Source organism: Trichosurus vulpecula, chromosome 3, assembly GCF_011100635.1.
Source record: "Trichosurus vulpecula isolate mTriVul1 chromosome 3, mTriVul1.pri, whole genome shotgun sequence".
Taxonomy (NCBI): Eukaryota; Metazoa; Chordata; class Mammalia; order Diprotodontia; family Phalangeridae; genus Trichosurus; species Trichosurus vulpecula.
Window position 1 is genome coordinate 60,489,724 of NC_050575.1, and position 27,761 is coordinate 60,517,484.

The following is a 27,761-nucleotide window of genomic DNA, read 5'->3' on the forward strand; positions in this document are numbered from 1 at the left end:
GGTCTCAGTGACACCATGTACCAGGTGAAAGCGTTTGTTCGATCTTAGACTTCATTAACAGACCAAGAGAGGGGATCGTCCCACTGTCCTCTGCCCTGGTCAGACTCTACCTGGAGGCCTGTGTCTAGTTCTGGGCACCATATCTTAGGAGAGACACTCACAAGATGGAGAGGAACCAGAATGGGGAGGAGACTCGAAACCATATCACACAAGGAAGGAATTTGAAACCGGGGGAGAGAAGACTTAGAGGAGATCTGATCCCTGTCCTCAGGTATTTAAGGAGCTGTCATGTGGAAAAGCTTATTTTACTTGGCTCCAAAGGTTATAACTAGGAGCAATGGGTGAAGGTTAAAGGGAGGTTTCAATTCAATCTAAGGGGGAAATTCTTTGCAAGCTGGAGTTGTTAGTAGAGGACCGAACTGCTTCAGCGGCTAATGAACACCCTGCCATGAACCACACTACCCACTTGCAGGGTATTTCTGCTTTAGCCAGGGTTGGATGAGGTGGCTTCCTGGGGGTGTTTACAATTCAGTCTGAGGTTGTACAATTCTAGTGTTTAGTCTGGCCTCTGCCAGGGCCCTACCTGAATGAATTCCCCTGGGAATTCATTTGGATTTTTGACTCTGGCAGCTAGGACTCGATGATTAATGGAAATGAAAAAGTCATTTAGAGAAACAGAACATTGAGGAAGGAACAGCGAGACCATGGTAGGATGAAAACATGCTGTCCTTTGATGGTGTAATTATATCTCACCCACTCTTGGTGTGGGGCAGCGGGGGGTGGGGAGGGGAGGAGTTCAAGAAGGAGGAACGGAATGCTGGAAGAACCTGACATTAATCAAATGCATGATTTGATTTTGAACCACAAAATTCCAAAGTGAGACCAGATCTTGGAGATTACCTGGTTCAACTCCCTCATTTTCAAAGGAGGAAACCGAGGCCCAGATTAAGTGAAGTGACTTGCCCAAGGTTACTCAATGTGTTGGTGACAGTCAGGAAAGCACATTTCCCAGTTTCCAGTAAAGTGTTCTTCCCCTGATCCCATGATTTCTTGTATTCTCTAAGGTTGTCAAAGGGAAAAAAAATATTACCTCTGTACTCTGAGTACAGAATGCCATAAAGGCAGGTTGTAGAATCAGGAAGATTTGATCTCAAATACTGCCTCAGCCACTTCCTGAGCAACCCTGGGAAAGTCACTTAACCCATCTGCCTCAGTTTCCTCAACTGTAAAATGGGGATAATAATACCACCTACTTCACAGAGATGTTGTGAGGATCAAATGAGATAATATTTGTAGAGCTCTTAGAGCAGTGCCTGGCATATAGTAGGTGCTTAATAAATGCTTCTTCCCTTCCTTTCTGCATTTTTAGGCTCAAGTCCATCACAAACAATTTTATTTCATTTAATATTTATCTAATATCCAAGTTTCAAGTTTGGAGAGAGAGATGTCCCAAGTAGCATAGTTCCCCAGGTCCTCCAACACGACCGCCCTCGAATGATTGTAGATCACATTGTTGGGAATCCTGAACAGGGGAAAGAAAGCACAATATCTAAAAATACAGTTCATGCTAGCATTCCAAAAATGCTCAAATAAAAAAGAAAAAGAAAGAAAGGAAGGAAGGAAGGAAGGAAGGAAGGAAGGAAGGAAGGAAGGAAGGAAGGGAGAGAAGGGAAGGGAAAGAAAGAAAGAAAGAAAGAAAGAAAGAAAGAAAGAAAGAAAGAAGAAAGGAAGGAAGGAAGGGAGAGAAAGAAAGAAAGAAAGAAAGAAAGAAAGAAAGAAAGGAAGGAAGGAAGGAAGGAAGAGAAAGGAAGAGAGAGAAAGAAAGAGAGAAGGGAAGAAAGAACGAAAGAAAGATGGATAGAAAGAAAGAAAAAAGAAAGAAAGAAAAAAGAAAGGAAGAAAGGAAGGGAGAGAAGGGAAGGGAGATAAAGAAAGAAAGAAGGAAAGAAAGAAAGAAAAAAGAAAGAAAGGAAGGAAGGGAGAGAAAGAAAGAAAGAAAGAAAGGAAGGAAGGAAGGGAGAGAAAAGAAGAGAGAGAAAGAAAGAAGGAAAGAAAGAAAGAAAGAAAAAAGAAAGAATGAAAGAAATAATAAAGGAAGGAAGGAAGGAAGGGAGAGAAGGGAAGGGAGAGAAAGAAAGAAAGAAGGAAAGAAAGAAAGAAAAAAGTAAGGAAAGGAGAGAAAGAAAGAAGAAAAGAAGAAAGAAAGAAAAAAGAAAGAAAGAAAGGAAGGAAGGAAGGAAGAAAGAAAGAAAGAAAGAAAGAAAGAAAGAAAAAAGAAGGAAAGGAAGGAAGGAAGGGAGAGAAAAAGAAGAAAGAAAGAAAAAAGAAAGAAAGCAAGCAAGCAAGGAAGAAACAAACAAAGAAGAAAGAAAGAAAGAAAGAAAGAGAAAGGAAAGGGAAGGAAGGACAGAAGGAAGAAGGGAAGGAAGGAAGGAAGGAAGGGAAGGAGGGAGAGGAAGGGAGAGGAGAGAAGAGAAAAGAAAGAAGAAAAAAAGAAAGAAAGAAAGAAAGAAAGAAAGAAAGAAAGAAAGAAAGAAAGGAAGGAAGGAAGGAAGGAAGGAAGGAAGGAAGAGGAAGGAAGGGAGAGGAAGGAAGGGAGAGGAAGGAAGGGAGAGAAAGAAAGAAGAAAAGAAGAAAGAAAGAAAGAAAGAAAGAAAGAAAGAAAGAAAGAAAGAAAGAAAGAAAGAAAGGAAGGAAGGAAGGAAGGAAGGAAGGAAGAAAGAAAGAAAGAAAGAAAGGAAGGAAGAAAGAGAAAAGAAAGATGAATCACCATCCTATTTCTACTCCATCCTGGACCATTACTTTTGAAGGATCGATATCAGGAGGCCTTTTTGAATCTTTTTTTTTCAATTTCCTGAAGGTTGAAAGGATGTCTCCTTTGCATACGGGTGGGCTGGGACAAAACAATCCTATTTGGACATGACTTAAGTTTGGTCATCACCTTCAATCCACATCCCTCAGGTCATCTACCTTTCCAAGAGGCTGTTTCTAGGACTCTGGAAGGGGCTAAAGAAAAAATTATCATATTTTTTTCAGTTTTACTAAAAAGGAGGTTCTAAATCTGCTTTCATAAAGTCACTCCGTGTTCGAGGCACCGAGTCGAAGGATGGCATGGTTAACTTCAGGGAAAGGACAACAAAAAGAGCTCAGTATTTTAAATGCAGGAAAAGCAGCTGCTTTCACCAGAGTCACCTGGGAAGAGAAGGAAGTAGCAGGCTCAGGATGTCAGAGAAAGCCTTTAGGTAGAACTTGAGCAGGGCTGAGGAACCATCAACCTTGAAGCCACAGCTGGCCCTCTAGGTCCTCAAGTTCAGCCTCTTGACTGAATCCTTTGGAGGGCCACACTTGAGCACCTAGAGGGCCACCTATGGCCTTGAGGTTGCTGGTTCCCCACCCCTGAACTTGAGGGAGCATAAAATCCTCAACTAGCATTTAGATATCTGCTGGGAAAGCAGATTCTACCCCAAACCAAGAAGTAAATTTAGACCCATTAAGCAGTCTCTCTCTCGCCCCAATCTCTCTCTCTCTCTCATCAAATGAGAAAAAAATAACTGCCTTTGGCCAGGAGTGGTAGAGATAGAAATAGGGGTAGAACCAGGAAGGAAAGCTTGAGGGGCCTTCAGACAAAATAAAAAGAAGTCCTGGACTGGAAATCTAGAAAGTTGGGTTCTAGTCTATGCTCTGACATTAATTTGCTGTGTGACCTTGGGTGAATCATCTAACCACATTGTGCCTTGATTTCCTCAACTACAAAAGGGAAACAGTTGTCTCTCCCCTACCTCTTTCACAGGGGAGCTGTGAGGTACTGAAAGATGATGGAGACAAAGTGGTTTGTAAACCATAAAGCTAGTTAGATCAATGTGAAAGATTTTGGTTATTAGCTACATTTTATTTTTTAATCAATAAACACTTATTTTCCCCTCCACCACTGAAAAAGAAAAATAAAAGCAAAACCCTTGTAACAAATATTGGTAGTCAAATAAAACAAATGCCCATATTAGCCATGTCAGTCAGTCAGTAAGTATTTATTAGCATCTACTACATCACAGGCATTGCACTAAGCATTGGGAATATACAGAAAGACAAAAAGCCAAAACATAACAAAACCAGTCTCTGCTCTCAGTGAGGGAATAACACGTGAACAGCTACCTACACAACAAGAAAGATACAGGAAAAATAGGAGATAATCAACAGAGGAAAGGCACTAGCATTAAGGAGAATAGGAAAGGTTCTTATAGAAGATGGGATTCTATCCAGGACTTGGAGGAAGCCAGGTAGCCAGGAGATGTTCTGCCTGCATGGGGAACAGGGAGTGAAAATGCAGAATATGGAGATACAGTCTCATGTCTGACAAACAGCAAAGAAGGCATCTTCTCTGCAATGCAGAACATGTGTTAGGTAGTAAGTGATAAGAAAACTGGAAAATTAAGAGGGGGCCAGGTTATGAAGGGCTTTGAATGATACACAGGATTTTATATTTGATCCTGGAGGCAATGAGTCACTGGAATGGACTGAATGGGGAAAGGGGAACAGGGAGGGGGTGACACAGTCAGACTTCCACTACAGGCAGCTGAGTGGAGGATGGCCTGGAGCGGAGACATGAGGCAGTAGACCCACCAGCAGGCTATGCAACAGTCCAGGTAGGAGGTGATGAGGGCCTGCACCAGGGTGGTGGTGATATTATAGAAGAAAAGGGAGAGATGTTAAGAAGGTAGAAATGACAGGACTTGGCAGTGAGATGGGGGGGAGGGGCATGAAAGAGAGTGATTAGTTGAGGCTGAAACCTAGTTTTTGAGCCTGGGTGGCTGGTAGGATGGTAATGCCCTGGACTATAACAACAAAATTAATAAAATGAGAGACCGAAGGTCAGGAGAGAGGTTGGATAGGCCTGGATAAGTAGATCTAAGAATCATAGAGGTAGTGATGATCACTGAGTCCAGTTGATGAGATCTCCAAGAGAAACAATTTAGAAGGGAAAGAGAAGGGGGCCCACGACAGAGCCCTGGGGGCAACCACAGTTAGTTGGCCTTACATGGATAATGATCCAATAAGGAATGATAAGACAGTTAGAGGGAGGACCAGAAGAGAGTAGTGTCATGAAAACTTAGAGAAAAAAGAGTATGAAGGAGAAGAGTCATTGACAATGTCAAAGGTTGCAGTGATCAAGAAGAATGAAGATTGAAAAAAATCTTTTAGAGTTGACGTTTCAGAGATCACTGATAACACTGGAGAGATGCATTTCTATGGAATAAGGTCAGAAACCAGACTCTCTGTCAGGAGGTGGATGGCATGCTTTATCCTCTAAAGGCTAGAAATCCTGGTCAGTCATTTCCATGCTCAGAGTTCTTCAATCTTCCAAAGTTGTTTGTCTTGTTCTCTTAGTCACTATTTTCCATAAGACAACCCTATAAGGTAGGTGGTATGTTTTTAATCCCCATTTTACAGATGAAAAAGCTCAAGTTCAACAGTGAGAATGACTTGCCTAGCTTGGAGTCTGGAGACCTGGGTTCAAATCCAGCTCTGACGTTAGCTAAGTGAAAATGGGAAAATCACTTTTATTCTCTAAACCTCAACTTCTTTATCTAGTAAAATGAGGATAATATTAATATGGGTTTACCTTAAGGAAAAGGGTTTGTAAAGAGAATAATTGGTTTTATATTGCATCAATAAACTTGTGGTTAGTCTGGGGCTGGGAGGTGAGAAGAAAGTCCAGAAAATGCATATGAAGTGACACAGAATAAAGTCACCTGAACCAGAAAATGATATTCCCCTGTCTACAACAATTAAAATGAGGGGGAAAAGGTCACTAAAAGGAAGTTGAATTCTGAGTAATTAGAAAACTTATTAATAATGGTCTGGAAGAACAAATATAGACCTCCCTCTTCTTGCTCTCCAAAAGGGGGTGGGCAGTGGTGCAGAATTAGGAGAGAAGAATGTTATATATACTGTTAGACTTGGTCACTGCATCTGCTGTTTTTTCCTCAACTTTGTTGTTTGACACAAGTGACTTGCCCAGGGTTACCCAGGTAGTGACAGTCTGAGGAAGAATTGTCTTCTTGCCTGCAGATCCAGCAGTCAATTCCTTGAACCACTTAGAACTACTGTCTCCCTTCTTTTGTTGAGTATCAGCATGTCCTGGCCTGTGAATCTGAGGGTCTTCTAAGGTTTCCCACCTTAGAAGAAGCTTCTATTGCTTTCAGTGTGGAGAGGGGCAAAACAGGAGTAAAAGTGACGGGAGGGGAGACGTGAGCAAGGCAACTCCCTTGGCATAGGATGGGGAAACTCTCCTAAAGTCTGCCCGGAAGAGATTTGGGATCAGATGTCCTTGTCCCAGAAGATTAAAGGCCCCAGGCCAGAGGGAAGAGTCCAAGGAAACAGATCAGCCTCTGTCTCCCAGACCATTTCACAAAGGCTAGGATTCCACAGGCACTTATCTCAAGCCAGAAGCCCAACCCATTTGGCATTGGTCCCTAAAGGGAGGGAGAGCTTCATTGTGAGGGACCAGCGGGGTGGGAAAAGATAGTGCTTGGGGAGAATTAAAGATTATCTGGTTTTCTCCCTAATCCCCTGGAAGAAAGGGAGAGGGGCCAGTGGAGGGCCAGGCGACAATCCCCAGATGTTTGTATGGGGTTATACATTCCTAAAGTGTTTCACAACCACTATCTCATTAGATTCCTATGAGTCATGGCAAAGATTATTGCCCCTATCTAACATGCTAAGAAACTGAATCATAGTAATTAGAATTCTGTGAAATCTGTAAGTGACTTGCACAAGGTCACCCAACAAATCTATTGGCAGAACTAGAACTCAAACTCTGAGTTCCTGACTCTTAAGCCAGAGCTGTTGACCTTGGAAGATATTACTGTTCTGTTAGAGTGGATCAGGGCTATGCCCCTCCCGCTTCTCCTTCTGAACCTTAAAAAGGGCCAACAGGGCAGGGTCCTCCTAGTTCAAGGGGTTCTTAACCTTTTTTCTGCATCATGGACTCCCTTTGGCAGTCTTGTGAAGCCTATGAACCCCTTCTCAACATACAATAAAATACAAAGGGTTACAAAGAAAACTGATTATATCGAAATATGATTATCCAAATATTCAACAAATCAATTCAGGAACCCCCTAACATCTATCCATGGGCACCTTGTTAAAAACTGCTGAACTAAGTACATAAATATGCTTCATTACTCTTTAAGTGCACATTCCCCTGGGATTCATTCCGGAGAAAATTAACTAAAGAAAATTGAGGTAGAGAGAAGGAAAATACGGCATGTCCAAGGTTCATGACTTCGAGCTATTATTTAGCTAGTGACCTTGGGTGTACAGAGATTAGAGGTAGAACAGGCCCTGGGCTGGGGTGGGGGGGAGCTAAAAGATCTTCAGTTCCAGCTCTGTTACCTTCTGTAGGTGACATTAGGCAACCCATTTCCCCAGAGTATCCCTCATATGTGAAATGGAGACACCTGCCTGCCCAGCCTCCCAGTTAGTTACTGTGAGATAATGAATGCTACCTAAATTTGAATTATTATTACTGTTAGAATTAACGTGAGTAATGTCTTATTATACAAGGTCAGGTCTTTCATCTATGTTGAAGCCCGGAAAAGCTTTGGTCTTTGTCAATTGGGTCTAACTGTGCTCCTAATTCTCCCTCTCTCCATCCTCTCTCAAGGACACCGGGTGGTACTTTGGAACAAGGGAGGGAAGGGGTGGACAGGGTATCTATGGAGTCATTGGTAATTATCCATTTAACCAAATTGATGCTAGACTGGGCTGACCTAGAGAACTAGTAGGATAAGAAGATGCCATCGAGGCAGCAAAAAATGGGGGAGCATTATCACATCTGAATGGCTAGACTTAACTCTACTGACAGACCTGGGCTGGAGGATTCTTCTGTGACCAGTGAGGCAGGAAGGAACTGGTGATTAAGTAGAGATTCTGTGAGAAGAGCCACTTTCAGAGAGGAGACTGATTCCTGCATTAAGGAGTGGGCTGGATTAGATAGACATCCTTTCCTCAAGGCCCTTCCAGCTCCAGGATTCTAGTTCTGATTTAAGGGAAATGAATAAAGGAATTAAATAAGATGATGATAATAATGATAACAGTAGTAAACAGCTCACATTTCTAAATTTAAAAAAAAACCTTTCCAAGAGCCAGAATACAGTGCCTGGCACACAGGAGGCACTTAATAAATGTTTGTGGGATTAGGTTGGATTGAAAGTAGAATGGGACAACTCAGCGAATAGTAACTACCTGTCACTGGATAGCTTGATGAACCTGGATTCCTGTCTCCCAGGGATGTTGTGGAAGAAATTCATGCTCAGGTAAAGTTGAGCTTGAAGGTCCCTTCCCTTCCTAAGATTCTCCAAAAGAGGTTGATCTCTGTACTGAATAGGGGTTGGAGTAAGCTGTCCTCCTTAAAAGCCCTTCCTTGAGATTTATGGTTTGCTTTTCTCATAACAATAACGTAAAGGAGATAGCATCAAGTATAATTATCCAAGTTTACTGATGAGCAAGTGGAAGAGATGAAGTAATTTGTCCAAAGTTGCATAGTTAGTTTTTGGCTCAAGCACAAATATCTTGGTTTCCAGGTCCAAAGCTCTTTCTATTCTTCCTGTATTGGATGAAGCCAAGAAGTTCCTGCCTCGAGTGCAGAGAGAGGAGATCAGAGTCCGGGAAAAGAATGAAGTTCTTTTTCCTTTGCTGTGAATTGTCTCCTTCCATTATTAGACTGACTAGCCCCTCACACAAAGCTGTATATATGTGTATTGCAGGAACGGGAGATAACTGAGGACTTGATGTTGTTCAGGACTTAGAGCTACTAAGATATCACTTTTGCTGGGTTTTTCCTCTTTATCTTTTTCATTTTTTAAAATGCGTTTTAAATTGGGGTGGTTCTCTGGGAAAAGAGAGGAGGAGGGATACAGGAAGAAATTTAGCTGTCGTAAAAACAGAAGATAGCAATAAAATATATTGTTACTTTTTAATTGAAGGACAGATGAAACAACAGTTTATGAACAAATGATAGTTTACGAATATAGCGGAATATTATCATGAATATGACAGGTCAGAGAAATCCAAGAAAACTTGTATAAACTGATACAGAGGGAAGTGAGCAGAACCAGGAGAACAATGTACATAATGACTATGATAATGTAAAAGAAAACAATTTGGAAAGACTTCAGAACTCTGATCAATGCAGTGACCAAACATGATTTCAGAAGACTGATGAGGAAGCATACCACCCACCTTTTGGCAGAGTCATGGTGAACTAAAGATCCTAACAGACATATAAGTTTGCAAACAAAGTCAATTTGTTGATTTGTTTATTTGACTATATTTGTTGGTTACAAGGGAGGGTTTCTGTGGGAAAGGGAAGGAAGAGAGGAGTTAGTAATTCGAGTGATGCAAAAAAAAAAAGAAGAAAAGAACACCAAAGAAACATTTTTAAAATACGCAGGAGAAGGCAGATGACCAGATATACAGATTTAGATTAGATTACAGCAGATTTGTTATGATTATATAAAATTTGATATTTACTTAAAATTGTACATAAGTTCAGTTTCATACATGACCCTTTTTCTGTTCTTCATTTATTGATATATTCAAATTTGTTGATAGTTCTTAAATTCAGAACGAAAAAGAATAATTTTTAAAAGGGGTTCTAGGCAAATTTTGTGATATAAATGGAATATTATTGCACTGTAAGAAGTGGCAAAAGAGATAGTTTCAGACAAACCTGGGAAGACTTGTGTGAACTGATACAAGCAGAAGTGAGCAGAACCAGAATAATCTATACATAACAACGGTGTAAAGACAGATAACTTTACAAACTCAAGAACTCCGATCAATGTAATGACCAGCTATAACAATTCCAGAGAACCAGTTGTGGAACATGCTATCCACCTTCTGGTGGAGCCGAGGTGCAGAATGTGACATACATTTTCAGACACGGCCAACTGCATGTTTATTTTGCTTGACTATGCATTAATCCGTTAAAAGGGGGGTCTTCATTGGGGGCTGGAGGAAGATAAAGGATGAATGAGTAGTGATAGTAATGATGGAAAAACAAAAAAAAAGAAGAGAGAAAACTACATCAACAAATTTTTAAAAATACATAGAAGAAAGCAGAAGGAAGTTCACTGCTGTGTTACACATACACTTCTAAAAACAAATTATGTAATAGCTCATAGTTTCATATATAATCTTATTTTCTGTTCTTTGTATATTGAAACATTTGGTGTTTGATAAATTCACAATAAAAAAAAAGTTTTAAATATGTACGTGGGTATAATGCTTTTAACTTTCCAAGGTACATCATCTGTTCATTTGATCTTCACAACATCCCTATTAGAGAGAAGGAGCTAAAGGTGGAGTTTTTTTACAGATGAGGAAACTGAGGCCCAGGTTATATATTGAGTCAACAACATAGCCGATATTAGAACCCAAGTGTTCTGACCAGTGCTCTTTTTACTGGACTTCCAGGTAAGGTTGTTAGAAATGACATTGCACAAATCAGCAGCCGTCTTCTTGAAAGGTCATTTATTCTAAACCCAATAATAACATTACCTCTCCTTTCAGTATCCTTCTTGGGTAGGAGTTGGAGATCATGTGGATTTATTCAAAGAGAACAGTTTGTGAGACAGCAGAGAAGGTCCTGAGCCAGAGACCAGCCCTGCCTAACAAAGGACTGTCAGCTCTCAGACTGAACCACAGGTAATTCCAAAACAGCAAATAATTTTTAAAATAATATGTAATTTTTTCCAAAATATATTATATCAAGGCATACGATCAGAGGCAAGCTATTTCTTTTCTCTGAGCCTCAGTTTCCTCATCTATACAATGTAGGAGTGCAGCTATCTAGATCTCTTCCAGTTCTGATCTCCCTTTTTCTCCTTATGCCCTTCTCTTCTTACTCTATTTTAGAAGAAAAATATATTAGTGCTGTGCATCTTTAAACCTGTCTTCCAGAAACAATTTTATTTAACTTAACTTTATTCTTGGAGGGGAGCAGACAGGGCAATTGGAGTTAAGTGACTTGCCCAAGGTCACACAGCTAGTACATGTGTCAAGTGTCTGAGGCCGGATTTGAACTCAGGTCCTCCTGAATCCAGGGCCAGTGCTCTACTCACTGTGCCACCTAGCTGCCCACTTAACCTTATTCTTAAATCCAAGTATTTGTAGGTTGGGGAAAGGCATAATTCCCCATGCCCTCTGACGTGACTCCCACAATGATTTCAGATAACAGGAGTCTCAAAGAAGAAAATCACAATATGTAAAAATACAATTTGGGTTGAGATTCCAGAATATTCGAATAACCAAGTCACCATCCTATTCCCTCCTGAATCCTCAAGGGACCATGAGAGATTAATACTGAGAATCCTTTTTGAATAGGAGTGAGGGTGCCTCCCTTTCATTGAAATAAAGCAACAGTCTTTACATAGTTTGGTCTCAGGACCCCTTTACGTTCTTAAAAATCATTGGGGACTTCTCAAGAGCTTTTATGTGGACTATATCTATTAATATTTACCATATTAATTTACCAAATTAAAACATCTTAGTATTATTATGAAAATAGTTTTGACCTTGAAGATCCCCTGAAAGGGTCTTGAAGACCCTCAGGTCCCAAAACACACTTTGAGAACCACTGAAACCAAGAATTCTTCCCTTGGGTAGGTGTAACACTAGCCACTTCAGATGACTGGAAAGGTAACAAACTTCCCTTGGTAACAGTTAAGTTTGGTTATCATCCTTGCTTAATCAATTTCCCTTAAAGAAACAAAAAGGCCCTAGCTTTTGTTCTACCTGGCCCTAGTTTTTATGAGAAAAGAGGCTTTTCATACACTTCCACACTATACTCTTACGCTTGGTGACCTCATCAGCAACATGGCAGGAAGATGAGATTGGATGGTTGGGGCCCACTAGACATACTGTCACTGACAATCTGCTGGAGGTTAGGTTGGGAGGGTGAGGTGGGACCAGTAGAACTATTGAAACTGTTGACTCCATCTCTCCTCCTGAATATTTTCTCTGGGTTTCCATGACACTGTTCTCTTTTGTTTGTCCTCTAATCTAACCATTCTTTATCTTCCTTTGCTGGGTTATCATCCTTATTATACTCTCTAACTGGAAGGGGACCCCAAGCCTCAGTCTTGGGCCCTTTTTTCTACATTCTTCCCATTCAATGGCCTCATTAGCTCCCATGGGTTCAACCATCATCTCTATACAGATGATTCCCAGAGCTCTGTAGTCCAGAGATCTAGTTCCCATATATATCCCTACTGGATATTTCAAATCCGATATCCTGTAGATAAATCAGACTCAGTATTTTCAAAACTGAACTCATTATCTTTCTCCCTAAATCCAACCTTCTTCCAAACATCCCTATTTCTGTTAAGGACATCACTACCTTTCTAGTCTCCCAGGTTCACAACTGCAGCATCATCTTTGACTCTTCACTCTTCCTCACCTGACATAACCATTCACTTTCCAAATCTTGCTGTTTCTACCTCCACAATATTTGCCTCATTCAGTTTCTTCTCTACTCACACAACAACTCCCCCAGTTCAGACCCTTCTTACCTTTCACTTGGATTATTATAATAGTCTTTGAATTGATCTCCCTGCCTCAAGTGTCTCCCCTCTACAATAGAACAAAGTCAGTTTTCTAAAGTAAAGTGTCTCTTCCCATCCAAAAAACTTCAGTGGATCCCTGTTAATCTCTAGAATAAAATGCAAACTACTCTGTCTGCATTTAAGGCCTTTTGCAAACTGGCCCCAATGTAACTTTCCAGCCTTATTGTGTATTGCTTCTCTTCCCATCCTCTAGGGTCCAGCCATTTTGACCTTCTTGCTATTTCTCACACGCAATGGCCCATCTCCCAACTCTATACTTTTGTCCAGTCTGTTATCCATGCCGGGACCAAATCTATACATCCTAGATTCCATTATTTCAAGATTGAGCTCCAGAGGCCACATTCCATATGAAGCCCTTCCTAATACCTCCCAGTGCCCTCTTACCTCAAATTAGCTTGTATTCATTTGGGATATGTATTTATTTATATACATTTTTACTTCCCCCACAGAACATAATAAGCTCCTTGAAGGCAGGAGTGACTTCATTTTTGTTTTTGTATATTCACATCACCTGGTATAGTGCCTGGAACATCCATAAGTAAATGTTCGGGTATTAATTGATGGATGGACTGATAAAATCCCTTCTAGCTCAAACGTCATTGCTGATGCGACATATGAGATATTTGATTCCGACTCCAAAATCCTTTGCTTCCCCCCCCACCCCCGCCCCCCGGACTTCTTTACTGCCTTTCAATTCAACAGGTTACGAGGAAGAAGGAAGACTGTAGGCACAGGGAAGATGGTGGTCTCAGTCCAAGGTAGGGATTATGCTCGGAGCGTTGCGCAAGAAGAGCAACCTCGTGTGACTGGAGTGTGCCCAGTATGTGTGTCAATGGCAAGAACATGAAATAGGCCTGGAAAATTAACGTGGCACCAAGTTTTGGAAAGCTTCAAATGCCGGGCAGAGGACTTTGGTAGGTAATAGGGTGCCAGTGAAGTTTTATGTTCTATGCTCTTAGCCCCTTCCGATCCTGGGGTCTTGTATTCTGTATTTTTAAATAAGCAAACTCCCAGACTTAAGAGCTCAGATTTAAGGCTTGTCGGACCTGAAACGCTTTTAGGGATTACTAAAAATAAACCCTAATTTTTTAAGAAGAGAAAAACTGAGGTTCAGAGAGAACGTGTACTTAAGTCGCCTTCTTTCTGATTACTTCTCTTCCGTGGATGGCACAAGATCAGATCCTGGGGGGCCCGTATTTTGGATTGTAAAAAGCGTAGGGAGATGGTGTCAAAAATGCATATACGGGGTTAGTCTTACAGCCTCTTTTTGCTGGCGGGGCAGCTGAAGCTCAGAGACAATGTCTGACCAGCAGAGTTTTGTGATTCCAACTCTAGCCTCAATTCTTCTGCCCAAATGCCAAAGGGGATGAGCAGGGGGCGGCACGCTGAGGTGGGTGAGGTGCCCAGGGCGCTTAACCAAGCTACGGTTTAGTGACGGGCACTGGCGCAGCCCTCTAGATTTCCCAACAATTTTGTCTCCAAGTCTCGCCTGAGGCTGGAGGCGGAGGATGATGATAGCGATCTCTCCGGACACCCCCTGTTTGTCTTCGATTGGTTGGGAAGACGTGGTGCACACTGTGATTGGTCTCCTCTTGCAGGTCGGGAAGGTGGTGGTGAGTTTCATAAAGCAGCCGAGCCTTCGATCACTCAGTGAGTGCCCCAGGGAGGTGGTGCTCGCGACCCAGACCCTTCCCAGTCCCGGGGCTTCCCCTTCGTCGTAGCCATGGCGGGAGGAACCCTCCAGGTCTCTTGGCTTCTCCCGCTCGTCCTGTCCGCCTTCGTCCAGCCCATCCGGGGCCAGGAAAGGATGAAGGTAAGGAGGACCCTGCCACCCCGAGACTGTTGGAAAGGCTAAGGAGAGCACTTGCCCCGCTGGGTCCGCTCCACCTTGCCTGCCCGGTTAGGCTGTCTCCCTGGAGCTATCGGGAGACAGACAGGTGGGAAGGGTCGGTTCGCTATCCACTTTTCTCTCTACCTTACTGAGGAGTCTCTTCCCTCTTCCCAGGACTGAACCGTGCGCAAGCAATTGGGTCTGTTCTTAGGCTATCTTGAAGGGAGTGGTGTAATGAAGAGTCTTTATCCTTGTGGTGGGGGGGGGGGGGGGGAGGGGTCCTTCCCCATATTTCTTTCCCTCCACCTCCCGCGTTCTTTTCCGCTCCCCATTTCTACCTTATTCCTACTTGGGAAGCCCCTCAGGATCCTCTGGACAACAACCGAGCCACATCTTCAGGGATAGGGATCGAGGAAGAAGGACGTGGCATCCTGAGATTTGCTCGTGCTGGGGGCTTGAGGAAACTGGTTCCCAAACCGCTAAAGCAGGGATTCTTAACCTTTTCGTGTCAGTCTGGTGAAGCCTGGGAGACTCTCTCAGAATAATGGTCTTAAAGCATAAAATAAGATACGAGGGATTAAAAGGAAGCCAACTCTTTAGCTATGAAAAATATTCTTTAAATTAAGCCCTCAAGCCAACAGTCCGAATAAGACTGTATAACCCTAAGGAGGCTGACGCCCAAAGAAAGTATTCTAGTCTATTCTAGACTGCCCCTGAGAATAGGAAGAGGATAGCTTCACTGATAAACATAAGGAAAATGCCCATTCAAAGTAAAGAGGGCGTGCATTTATGGTGTGGTGGAAAGAACTTGGACTGGTTGCCAGAGTTCTGTCTTTGGTATTGTCTGTCCAGCTTTGACCTTGTTTTAGCATGGATACAGAGATTTAGAGCTGCCACAGACCTTAGAGATCATGACCATCCCCCTCATTTTATAGAGGAAAACAGAAGCCCAGAAAGATCGTCACTGGACCCCAAAGTCAAACAAACAAGGGTTTAGAACCCGGGTGATTTGCCTCTAAATTAATTGTTTTTCCCCCATCCACCATGCTCTCTTTTCCTTTGGTCCCTGCAAATTTATGCTTTGTGTTCTCAGGTCCTTTCCAGTTATGGGTTCTATGTCAGTAGGCAATACTATCCCAAGTCTGGTCTTGGAGGAACTATGTCCCCACCCCTCTTTCTCTGCAACCCTATGCCCCAGACTTGAACAAACATAACTAAAAAGAAGCCTCAATGCAGAATGCTTCTTATTAAAGCAGCTACTGGCCAAGAATGAGGTGGGCTGGTGGAAAATGACCTGAGGCAGGGCCTTATATTTATCCTCCTTCCTACAGAAGAGAGTCTTTTCAGGCCCCAGTCTTCTTACAAGGATCATTGCCTTTGAAAGCAATGAAGTAGTCTGGGTTGAGCTTCAGTAGGGGTAGGGGCTTGCTGTGAAGAGAAAGCTGAGTATTATAGTACTTGGAGGTAGGGATTACTACCCAAGCGTTGGGGGGGGCGGGGAGGGAGGCACTTGGGAAGGAGGTTGATCCTGGCTAGGTTTAGGACTGGTTAGAAACATGAGATTGGGTGGGGGTGGAGGGTGGGGGGGGTAGGGGGGGTGGAGGAGTGGGGTGGTGAAGTTGGTGGGGGCCAGATTTGGGGCTGGGACTATGGTGAAGCTTGGCCTATGGACAATCATGAGTGGTAGTCTTTGGTCTGTCCAAGACAGGGCTCGCCAGTGGAACATGGTAAGGAATTAGAGACTCTCTTTCCAAAGCAGGAGGGAGAAGACTTGGTCAAGCTTGAGACCTAGATTCTAAGCCAAGGCTGGAGAGCATCCTAACTTCACATAGATATACTCACTCCATCTCCAAGATGTCCAAAGTGGAGCCATAGTGCTCCCTGGTCTATTCACCAGTCTCTTTTTCCTTTAGTCTCTAGAAATCTCCCAGTCTCCATCCACCTTTTCTCACTGGATTTAGTACAGAAGTTGGGTGGTTGTGGGTATGAAGTCCTATTTTCCTTCTTCCTATCCTCCATCTCATTCTCCTCAGTTCATCAGATATTTGAGGGCAGCACTTCCTCCCAAGGGCAGGAGCAGGACATATCTGAAAGAATATCTGTGCCAACACCATGGAACCAGTAATGTCTATGGGTGAAGTCTGGGCTAACTAAGCACTTTGGAGGAAACCCAGGAACAGAATAAAAACATGGGCCTTTTCTCACACGGAAGATGGGACCTAAGAACACTAAAACCAGAAACTTACAGGTCTCAGTACAACCATAAGGAATTCTACTCTAAGGGGCTGTAGGGGCTAAGATCTACAGTGTGGTGTGGTGGTCTGAGCAAAGTTTCTTGGAGGAGATCGAACATAAACTGTCATGGCTAGAAAGGACCTTAAGAATTATCTAAGTCTTACCTTCTTTATTTGAAAGAGTGGCTATGCTTTTTTTTCAATTAATAAGAATTAATTTTCTTTTCTTCCTTCCTACCTCCCCACTGGAAGAGAAAAAACACTTGCAACAAATATGCTTTGTCAAGCAAAACCAATATCCTCAATTAAAAGGAGGGAGAACTGTGGCCCAGAGAGAGGGGAGGTCACATAGTAACAGAGCTAGTACTTGAGCCCAGTTCTTCTGACTCCTTCCTCATTCAGCACTCAACTCTGCATCAATAGGCTGGTTACAGGCCAAGAAGATTGGGTGTCTGGCTATCTGAGTTGGTGAAACCTTTGTGAACTTCCCAAGTCCCCTCAAAAGTTAGGGGAGACTTCCTGCCAGAGAGATGATTGATTTAAAATGCAGTACAGGACACACTTTTTTTCGACATGGATGGCCAATGTAGAAATTTGCTTTGCTAGACTATGCATATTTGTTATAAGGATTATCTTTTTCTTAATTATTCAATTGAGGTTGGGAGGGAGATATGATAAATATTTGCAAAAATAATTATATTTTTAAGTTAGAGGCTACCATGAAATTTATCTGCTGTGATACAGAAATCTTAACCCTGCTATCAGGCATGTGGTAGAGAGCAGCCTATTGCTCTGAGATGCTTAAGCTTAAGGAGAAATGTGCTTCCTTGAAATCTGAATACCCACTTCCTCTCTCAAAGGTGCTAATCATTGTGGGAAGCCAAAGAGCACCAGTGACCCACTATTCACCAAGTCTTATGGTGTGGTGGAAAGAACCTGGACCAGTTGCCAAACAGAGTCCTGTCTATCTGACATCTCAAGACAACTCTGCACAAGCTCTAGCTCGGGACTATGGCAGTCTGAACACAGCCAGTTTCTAGGTAACTTGTGTTGAGAGTTAAGGCAAGGAGATAGGAGAGTTAAGAGTACGAATGGTGGGCAAGAGAACTGAAAGTGAATTAGGCTGGACTGACATGCCAACAAAGCAAAATTGTTTTTTAAAATGTGTGTTTATATATTTTTAAATGTGCCTAATTGCTTCCCTTTTGAAGTTGTGCCCTAGGAAGCTGCTGACTTCACTGACTCCCACCCCTGGTTCTAGTTCTGAATAAATTATGTCCCTACAGTGATAGAACTAACTGCTCTTAGCCCAGACCATAAACTAATTCCTGGCCTCTTGAACACCATGGGCTCTGAGTTCAACACCTTCAAATCTGCTGACACAGCTACCTTCAGGGGTGGTCATTCCTTAGATACTATAATCATCCCAAATTGTGCCACCTCCAGGATTTTGGATTCTGAAATTCTCCCCTCTGATAACAATCTCCTATCTTTCCAACTTGCCCTCTGCCTCATTCCTCCAAAACATATTTCTCGCCTTAATCATCTCCCCCTATCATTACACACACACACACACACACACACACACACACACAAAATCTCCCAGCCTTTGCTCTGGTCTCTCTTTATTCCCTTAACCCTCTAGCTGAGCAATTCAACTACTCACTGTCTTCCACCCTACTTAAATTCTTTGCCCTACCCCCCCCACTCTCCCACAACCCCCTCTACTGCTATTCATGCCCTACCAGTTCATTCTGGGTCATTCTCACCATCCACTTTCTCTGTTTAGTTCAGTTACTACTAAATGATTTGCTGTTGGACATTGGTGGAGGAAGTCATGCAAGTGAGCCAAGTGGGTCCACCGCAAACTCCCATCTTTTAATATTAACCGGTCTCTTACTGCTCCATGACAATCCTTTTATTTTTCCCTTGTTAACTCACATTCTCCATTTGCTGTTCCACATGTTCTCCCCAAGCCCTCAACATCCCAAAGCCCTAGTCTCTCAACAGATGATAGTAGTATCCCCTTGGCTCTCATACTTCATACCTTTAGACTCTGCTGAATCTCTCAGGTAAATTCAGCCTTCCTCTGGTCCAGTCTCTAAGGAAGAGGTGTGTCTTTTTGCCAAGGCTAAATAAAGCCTTTCTACTTGTGCCCTCAATTTTCTCTCTCCCTTCTCCAATGGAAGCTTGCCCCATTTCTGCAACCTTTCCCTAGCTACTAGCTTCTCTGCTTCCTAGAAATATGGCCAGGTCCACTCCCACCCACCCCCCCCCTCACAAAGTCATTTGACTGTATCATCCCCTCAGTCTATCACCCAATCCCACTTAGGCTTTTCAGTCTCAATCATGAGTCTTCTCTCACTATCTCAGCATCCTCACCACCTGCTCACTCCTCAACCACTTAAAAATCCTATTGCTTACCTATTAAATTCCTTTTTCTTAACTGCTTAATTCAGTACCTTTTTCTCAGTCCCCATCCTCCTTTGTCTCTGCAGCCACTGAAATAAGATCATTCCCTCCCCTCCCTTGACTTCCATAAAACTACCTGTTGCTGGTCCTCCTATCTTCTGACCACTCCCTTTCAGACTCCTTTGCCATCTTCTCCCCTCAAGCATGGATGTCTCCAAAGGATTTATCCTTGGCCCCACTCCTCTCTCTCTCCACACTGTGACCCTTGGTGATCATATGGGTTCAATGGTCATTTCTAAGATTATCCAGCAAGGATCTCTTTCATGAGGCCTTGCATTGCCAATTGCCTGCTCCACCTTTCCTGCCATCTCCATCTTTATTAGACCATTGGTATCTCAAACTGACCATATCCAAAAGAGAACTCTGGATTCCCCCCAAGTCATTCACATCTTCAAACTTCTCTGTTTATGATGAGGAGACTAGCACCCCTCCAGGCAACCAAGTTCCAAATCTAAGGATATCTTCTTCCTCTTTTTTCAAGTAGCAAAGTGCTGTCAAAATATCCACACGATCTCTCTTGCATTCATCTTCTCTCCATTTATGACCATCACGTTGGTTCAAGCCTTCATCATCTCTCTCATCTATGCTATTATTCTAGCCTCCTAATTGTTTTCATTGCCCACAGTTTTTTGCTTCTCCAATATGCCCATCACATAACTGCCAAAATAATTTTTCTAAGATATAAGGAGGAAGCATGCTACAATGTAAAAATCACTGGATTTGGGGTCTGAGGATCTGGGTTCAAAACCAGGCTCAGCCATTTTACTAGCTGTAGGACCTTGGGCAAGTCACTACCTCTCTGGCCTTAGCTCTTCAACTATAAAATGAGGAGTTTGGACTGGATGATCTCAAAGGATCTCCAACAGCTCGAGAGCTATGTTACTCCTCCCTCCCCAACCCAAAAACTTTTGGTGACTCCCCATTGCCTCTGGGATAAAGTACAAAATCCTCATCCTTGTGTTTAAGCTTCTCTGTAATCTGGGTCCAGCTTACCTTTCCAACTTTATTTCATGTCATTTCCCTCATGTAGTCCATAGTCCAGCCAAACCGGATTACTAGCTCTTCCCTGAGATCAACATTCTACCTCCTGTCTCTGTATCTCCACATGAGCCATTATCTCCCATGCCTGGCTTCTACATCTGCCTCATTTCTGCCTTTCAGAATCACTTCTATTTTGGAGGTTCAGCTCAGGTAGCGTATGGAACCATGAGGCCTCGCCCAATAACCAACCACTCTCCAACCCACCAGGCATTGATGTTCTTCCTCCCCTCAGACTCAGCTTTCCGTAACCATGTTCTATCTTCCCAGGAAAATGGAGAGCCACCTGTTTGGTTTTTTGCTTTCTATTCCTAGCACCTAGCACAGTGCCTCCCACATAAGTACTTAATTAATGTTTGTTGAATTTAACGGAGTCCAAACCATGGCCCAGGTCACAGACTTGGTCTTGATTCCAATTAGCCATTCTGAAAATGCAAGCCACCGGTCTCACGCATAGAGACAACAGTATGCAGTCGTCTCAAGTGCTGGAGGCACAGTTCAAAGGGCTCGTGGTTCTAATGGCTTCATTGTATGAGACAGTGAATGCTTAATCTGTCTGCAGTTGTTTCAATACCAACTGGAAAAAGATTCAGCGCTTTCCTAGCCTGGTGACAGTAGGCAGCTTAATCCTGATCCATTAAGTAATAGATATGGAATCTGGAGAGGTAGGAGAAACCTTAGAGATCATCCAGTCCTCATTCTTGGATTCTTATCATTCAAATTAGTTTTCGTCTCTCATCTGACCACTCCTGAGAACAGCCCTGGGAAGGGAAACAAATATTTTCCTTTGGACAATAATGAGGAGAGAGGGAAAGCAATTTGCCCAAAGTCAAGCCTGAACTAGAAATGTCATCTAACCCACCACCTGCTACGTACTTACTATACAGTCTCAGGAAAATCATTTAATCTCTCAGAGCCTCAGTTTACTCTAAAGTAAAGGGATTGGACTAGGTGATCTCTGTTCCCTTCAAGCCCTACATTCTTTCCCTGACCATTTGCACTAAGCCCCTTCTTACCACATCAAAATTAGGTCCTTTAGACCCTAAAATAGAGGTTAGTCTGCAAGTCAGGAAAACTTGCCCCTAGTCCTTGCTCTGTCACTTAATGTGAGGGTGTGTGGGAGGGAAGGAGGGATAAAGACAGTCAGACAGACACAGAGACACAGAGAAAGACTGAGAGAAGAGAGACAGAAAGAGATAGGAAGAGACCGTCAGTAAGTCACTCTCCTGGGTTTGTTTTCTCAATTGTAAAATTACACTCTGATCTTAGGTAAAATGTGGTGGTTGCAATGATGTGTTGACTTTCTGACTTCCTCTTCCAAGAGATCAGGGTCATTTGGGACTAAGCTGATGAAGAGAATCCTAGTTCAGAGGGATGGAGAGGCACCTAGCCCAGGACCAGCTGTGTGTGTGTGTGTGTGTGTGTGTGTGTGTGTGTGTGTGTGTGTGTGGTGTGTGGTGTGTGTGCATGCGCGCTCGAGCACAAATGTGTTGAACTACAGAGCTAGCACAATAAAGCACCTTTCTGGCTCTGGTTTGGAGAGTCAAAGCCAGTTTGTATAAGAACTCTTAGCTAATGGTGTGTAGGAAGCATTCTGAAGTGGAAATGACTTCCCAGGCCAAGAGGAGGCTCTGGTGAAGCTGGGACAAGAGGGTGGGACTGAACCTGTAGGCTAGGAGACATACACTGCCTCAGAGTCAACCAAAGAAAGGAAAAAGTCAACCAAAGCTCATGTCCATTTCCATAACTGTGTGCCTATGGGGGACATCATCCCCATGTGGTTTACCAAGATGTACTCCCTTCACCCAAGCAATGAAAACAGTTCAATACAACAAATGAGTATTAAATGTGATAAAATGAGGCCCCTTCTCTCAAGAACTTTGCTATCTAGCAGTAGTAGAGATGATAAAACCCAGACCTGGGCCTGCACGTGTGGTTCCATCCATATTCCCCTGCTGTACAAGCTGACTTCAAAGTCATTGAGTCCAACCTATATCTGAACCAATGTTCCTGATAAATCCAACCTTTGCTTGTTGACCTTCAGAAGGAAGCACTCGATGCCACAATCTTATTTCATTAATAGCCCTGGTTATTCCTTATGTCCTCCTGCAGTTGGTCCCTCTGGGGACCCACACAATTGTTCAAGTTCCCTTCCCATGATGTTTGATGACAGTGATTGTGTGTCTCCTCAAGTCTTCTCTCATTCAGTCTATATCGTATTCAGGTCACTAATTCCTTTTCCATCACCCTCTAAATGCCCCCAAACTGGATATGCCTAAGACCAGGCATATTTAGAGGTCTCTTACTGTGCTTGAGGGACTGAGGACCTGGTCAAAGGAGCTTTGGGTAACCATTTTCTTGGTAGGATATGAACAGTGATTCAGAAAAGTGGGTGGAGGCCTTAACCATGTCATGAAGCTGCAGGTTGGTAGGGGCCAGGAGGTAAGTAGTTTTGAGTAGAAGGTGGAGTTAGGTGAGGCCAGGGAGAGGCTCCCCACCCCCTGGAGCAGATCCCCAGTATCTCTAACTCAGCAAGTCTATGTATGCTTCTTATATTTTATCCTCTATCCCCTTCATCACTAGTAAAGTCCTTTTGAAAACCCCACCCTGTTTCTCAGGTGACTAAGTGGAAGGAAAGGGGCATCTGTACTTGGGCCAAGAGAATCTAGGCCAAATGGAGCTCTCTGGAGGCTGGGCATGGGCTTAGTAGCAAGAAAGGGATAGAAAAAAAGGTGCCCTTCCCCAGTAGCTCTGTGGGCAGCTAAAAATTGTGATGTAAGACTTCATGCCTGACAAAGTTTCCTCATTTGTTATCAAAATCAAGCTATTATAAAAAAAAAACCCTATCTCCATCATTTTCCTTGTGTTTCAGACGGACTGCTACCCAGGGATTACAGGTACCATCTATGAGTATGGGGCCCTCACCATCGACGGTGATGAATACATCCCTTTCAAGCAATATGCAGGCAAATACGTCCTCTTTGTCAATGTTGCCACCTACTGAGGCCTGACTCTCCAGTACCTTGGTAAGCCTTGTTCCCAACTCCCTCGGGAGCTACAGGCAGGGACTGTTTACCAGCTAGGCATATTCCAATTATGGATATCTGGAGGGATGGGGAATGGGGGTGGGAGTATTCTATTCTGCTTTACTCCAATTCTACTTTCAGGGAAAACAATGTTTATGTCTGAGAGTAAAGAGTCTCTCAGAAAAATCCCAGCCTGATAGAAACCCTCCTTCCCTTTGGAGAATCCAAAGAACTAGAAGGGGCACTAAAACAGTATGTCAGATCTGGAAGCTACCTTAGAAGGCATCTTTTTAGAAAAAGCCGTATAGAGATCTAGTCCAACTACCTCATTTTACAGATGAGGAAACTAGGACCCAGAATTGGCAATTTCAGTCACATAGGCAATTAAGTACCAGTCAGCATCTGAACCCACTTCCTGACTCCCATGGGGTCCACAGCTACTTTCATTTTTACCACAATGCTTTTCTGGTGCACGCACACACATTCACACATGATCATTTCAGAAGCCCAGAAGAAATGGCTGAACCAAACGGTAATTCTCAGGCCTGAGGCTAGCCCCTTTCTTCACCCCCACCATAAGCTTATACCAGCAAAAATCCAGAACTTTCTGCTGTTCTGATGCTTTCAAATGTGTCAACTCCCATGATCCTATGTTCCACGAGGGATTTTTCTCCCCATTTGACGGTGGATGAAACTGTGGCTCAGACTTGAAGTGATTCCACCAGGTTACACAGCAAATTAGTGGAAGAGCCAGGGCTAGAACATGGGTCTTCTGCCTGTCTATTAAGGCCCCCTCTCTCCTCCTTCACTTTTTCCCTGGGTCAGAATTGAATGCACTACAGGAAGAATTTAAGTCCCTTGGCTTTGTTATCCTGGGATTCCCCAGCAACCAATTTGGACAACAAGAACCAGGACAGAACTCAGAAATCCTTCCTGCTCTCAAGTGAGTTGGGCCTGGTGGGTGAGGGGGAAGGTATTTCCCAGTTTCTGGTGGTCCCGGAGACGAGCATCCCTGAATCATGTCAACAAATCCAGCAAAGCTCAGGTCCCTCTCTTATCATGGGAAGCCAAGATGGGTGGGGGAGGACAGCCATGGGCATCATGGTGAGCACAGGGCAAGGGATCCTGCAGGAGGACAGGATGGAGAACTGTGAGTGAAGAAACGTTGGGGGCTCAACACTCAAAGGGCACTGACCTTGGAGTCAGGGGACTTACATTCATATTCTAGTTTTGTTACGTGTGAGCTCAAGTAAATTATTTTACCTACCTGGTCTCTGTTTCTTTTATAAAATAAGGAATTTTTTTTAGCTCTAAGTGTACGATCCAATAAGTGTCCAATACCATTTCAACTCTAAAGTCCTTATCAAGTCTGAGTCTCTATGAATTCAGACCCAGAAAAAAAGAGCTTTCGGTGTGAGGTTTAATCATTATATTACAAACAGATTTTAAAACAGTGGCTCAGGGAGCTATTCCAAAGAAACCTCTCCATCCCATTTGCAACCCTGGGCTGCTCCGCCTTGCCCTCCCTTCCCTGGCCTCACCACATCCTAATCCCTGCTTGGCATTCCTTGCTTGCTTTTGCTCCAGACCCATCTGGCCACATTTTTGTTCACTATAGGTACGTACGCCCAGGTGGAGGCTTCGTGCCCAATTTCCAGCTATTTGAGAAAGGAGATGTTAATGGAGAGAAGGAACAGAAGTTTTACACATTCCTGAAGGTGAGTGAGTTGAGCAGCTTCTCAGTCACTCTAGCAGGAAGAATTGTTTAGGGTTTGAGGTAGATTCCCCTTCTTACCTGGGCAGCCCCCTAGTAATGGTCAAGGGGCAACACTGTTGAGGGGTGAGGTAATAAAGTTAAAGGCTAGATGTGTCCATGGGTAGGTGGGTAGAGAGAGATAGAGACAGATGGACAGACAAACCTACCAACCTCACACCAGGAACAGCAGGATGGGTGCCCCTTGCCCATAGACTCTGGGTAGCTGTAGTATAAGTGGGATCAGTATTACACCTGGAGTCAGAACAGAAATGAGAGAAAGACAGATGGGGGTGGGGAGGGAGAGGGGTGAGAGAGCACGCGCAACTCATCTTGACATCATCTTACCTGCTGGTTGGAGGGAGTGGGGGTAGGGAAAGGAACATTCTAAGACTGGGGACTCGATGTTTGAGCAGGGAATGAGACAATAATAATCTGAACTTTTGATGCCTTGGTGGCCTGGGATGTATTCAGGCTGCTTTCAATAGGGAGGAGTCATGAAGCTTATGATTCCGGAGCACTCTGCAGTACCCACACTCTCTCTCACTTTCACTCTCACTCTCTCTCTCTCTCTCTCCCTCCCTCCCTCTCACTCTTCTTTCTCATCTCTCTCAAGGGCAAGCCGCCTATTGGCAGAATTTCCCAAGAGATGAGGTTCAATGCCAGAGTGAGAGTTGTGGGTTGCCTGAGGTAGAGAGAACCAATGCTTAGCCTAAGCACCCAGGACCAGTTCAGGGTCTCCCCATGTAGGCCAACTATAATTCTCCAGTACCGCATCATGCAAAGGGTGGGGCAAGAATCACCTTATCCCTGGCTTCAGTTTTTTCATACATAAAAGACAGGAACAAGAATTGTGGTTTCACTGGTATACAGAACTACTGGGTAAGGAGATTCCCTTCACCAGTAGAGATCAGCACATTCTCTGACACAGGCTCAGTAAAGCCCCCTAGAGCACTGAGAGGTTAAGGGATCATACAGTCACTGGACGTCAGAGGCAGGGCTCAAACACAAATCATCCTGTTCTCTCCAGTTCTCTATCCATTACCCCACACTGCCTCTCACTAATACTTGTGTTACTTACCTTATAGAGCTGTTGATAAAAGTGCTTCACAAACCATCAGGACTTCTCCCCACCAGTCCCCAATGAACAACGACATTATTTCCACTACAGGAAAGGCAGGGTTCCTGTATTAACTGTCTTGCTTTTGGAGTGCCTTGAAGGTCTTTTTAACATCAATGCTAGGAAGTACATTAGAGACTCTTATAGACTGGGAAACTGAGGTCCAGTTTAGGTGACTCCTAAGGTCCTTTCCAGTCTTGATGCTAAAAAGGTTCCAAGTTTGCGGGGTTCCCAAAGGGCCATCTGTCAACAGGACAGTAATATGGGCAATAGTATCTTATCCAGTGTTATTGTATGGGGCAGGACCTTAGTACTTTACCTGGTATTTTGACTATTACACAGGATTTTGTGGGGAGTGTGGGAAGAGAGAGGCAGGGAAGCATCTAATTCTAAAAGATCCAGCGCTCATTATTTCTATGCTTCCATGTACCCTGCAGAATTCCTGCCCTGCCCCCTCTGAAGTTGTGGGCACACCCAGCAAACTCTTCTGGGAGCCCATGAAGGTCCATGACATCCGCTGGAATTTTGAGAAATTCCTGGTGGGGCCAGACGGTGTCCCCATCATGCGCTGGTACCACCGGGCCACAATCAGCACAGTCAAGGTGGACATCTTGGACTATCTGCGGAAGCGTGGCAGCCAAGGCAGGACTGCTGAAGACTGGCAGAAGTAACTGCTGTCTTCAGGGAGTAGAAAAGGGATACTGTTCAGGGAAGGGATCGCCCCAGCCCAAAGCCCTAACCAGACTATACTGTCTGCCTGAGACCCTGCTCCACAAGACGCTGCTATTCAGAGAATGTGTGTGGGTGCACGGGCAGACATCAGAATGCCTACACACAGAGATGTATTTTCAGGGGTTGGGTGCCTAGGTGTGCATGAGATCAGAGACAGGTACAGACACCCACCTCCATACCCTAGCTCCTTGCTCTACTGAATACTCATTTTCCAATATTAATGTTTTCCAATCCCAACCCACAGAGGAAAATCAGCTTTTAAGTCAGGTTACTGAACCTCTCAGATCTGTTCCTCAGGAGAACCCTGGTCCTGGAATTTCCCATGACTCCGCAGTGAACCCCTCTGCCTTAGCTCATCTGAAGTAAGAGGCTTTGGAAGCCCAGTGACCCACTGAAAATAAGACAGGCCCCTTCCTCAGCTCAGTACAAATGAGTGCCTTCTTTCCCTTCTCTGAACAACCCCTTTAAACCCCCTTTGCCCTACCCCATAGTTACCCACTGGTGAGCTGCCCAAAGGGCTCTGCCAGGGCAAAAGACTGGTGTGAAAGAAGACAGAGAGTGTCCTAAAGTAAGGGATGGCATCTTTATGATGGTGGGATCCAAAGCCTCTCCAGGGTGGATCCCATCAGAGCCTGCAAAAGGTGTTATGACCCTTCGTGCATTCAGGTTGTGACACCTAAGCAGGGATGCTGCCCCCTACAGGGGGATGCTCACCCTCTCCTATCACTCTAGCCCCACCCTCCCCCACATTGAGTCATACGCACTGGTGACAAATAAAAACCTTTCTGCAGCACCTGAGACTTCCATGTTTCTTCCATTTCAGGGATTTTGGGGGGGATGAATTAGAAGCTACCAGCTTTGCAATGTTGGGTCCATCAAAACACAAAATGTCCCATGAGTCCAACCATCTCATTTTAGAGAAAACTGAG

General features: G+C 43.8%; 1 protein-coding gene across 1 annotated transcript; it reads left to right on the forward strand.

Annotated features, from left to right (window-relative positions):
* GPX3 (glutathione peroxidase 3) lies at positions 1 to 27,625 on the forward strand. The gene is made up of 8 exons (XM_036748545.1): positions 1 to 271; positions 10,573 to 10,707; positions 13,329 to 13,540; positions 14,225 to 14,439; positions 23,074 to 23,227; positions 24,053 to 24,170; positions 24,846 to 24,945; positions 26,538 to 27,625. The coding sequence occupies exons 4-8, from the start codon at positions 14,350 to 14,352 to the stop codon at positions 26,769 to 26,771; spliced, it is 696 nt and encodes a 231-aa protein (XP_036604440.1). The 5' UTR covers positions 1 to 271; positions 10,573 to 10,707; positions 13,329 to 13,540; positions 14,225 to 14,349; the 3' UTR covers positions 26,772 to 27,625.
* The last annotated feature ends 136 nt before the right edge of the window (positions 27,626 to 27,761 follow it).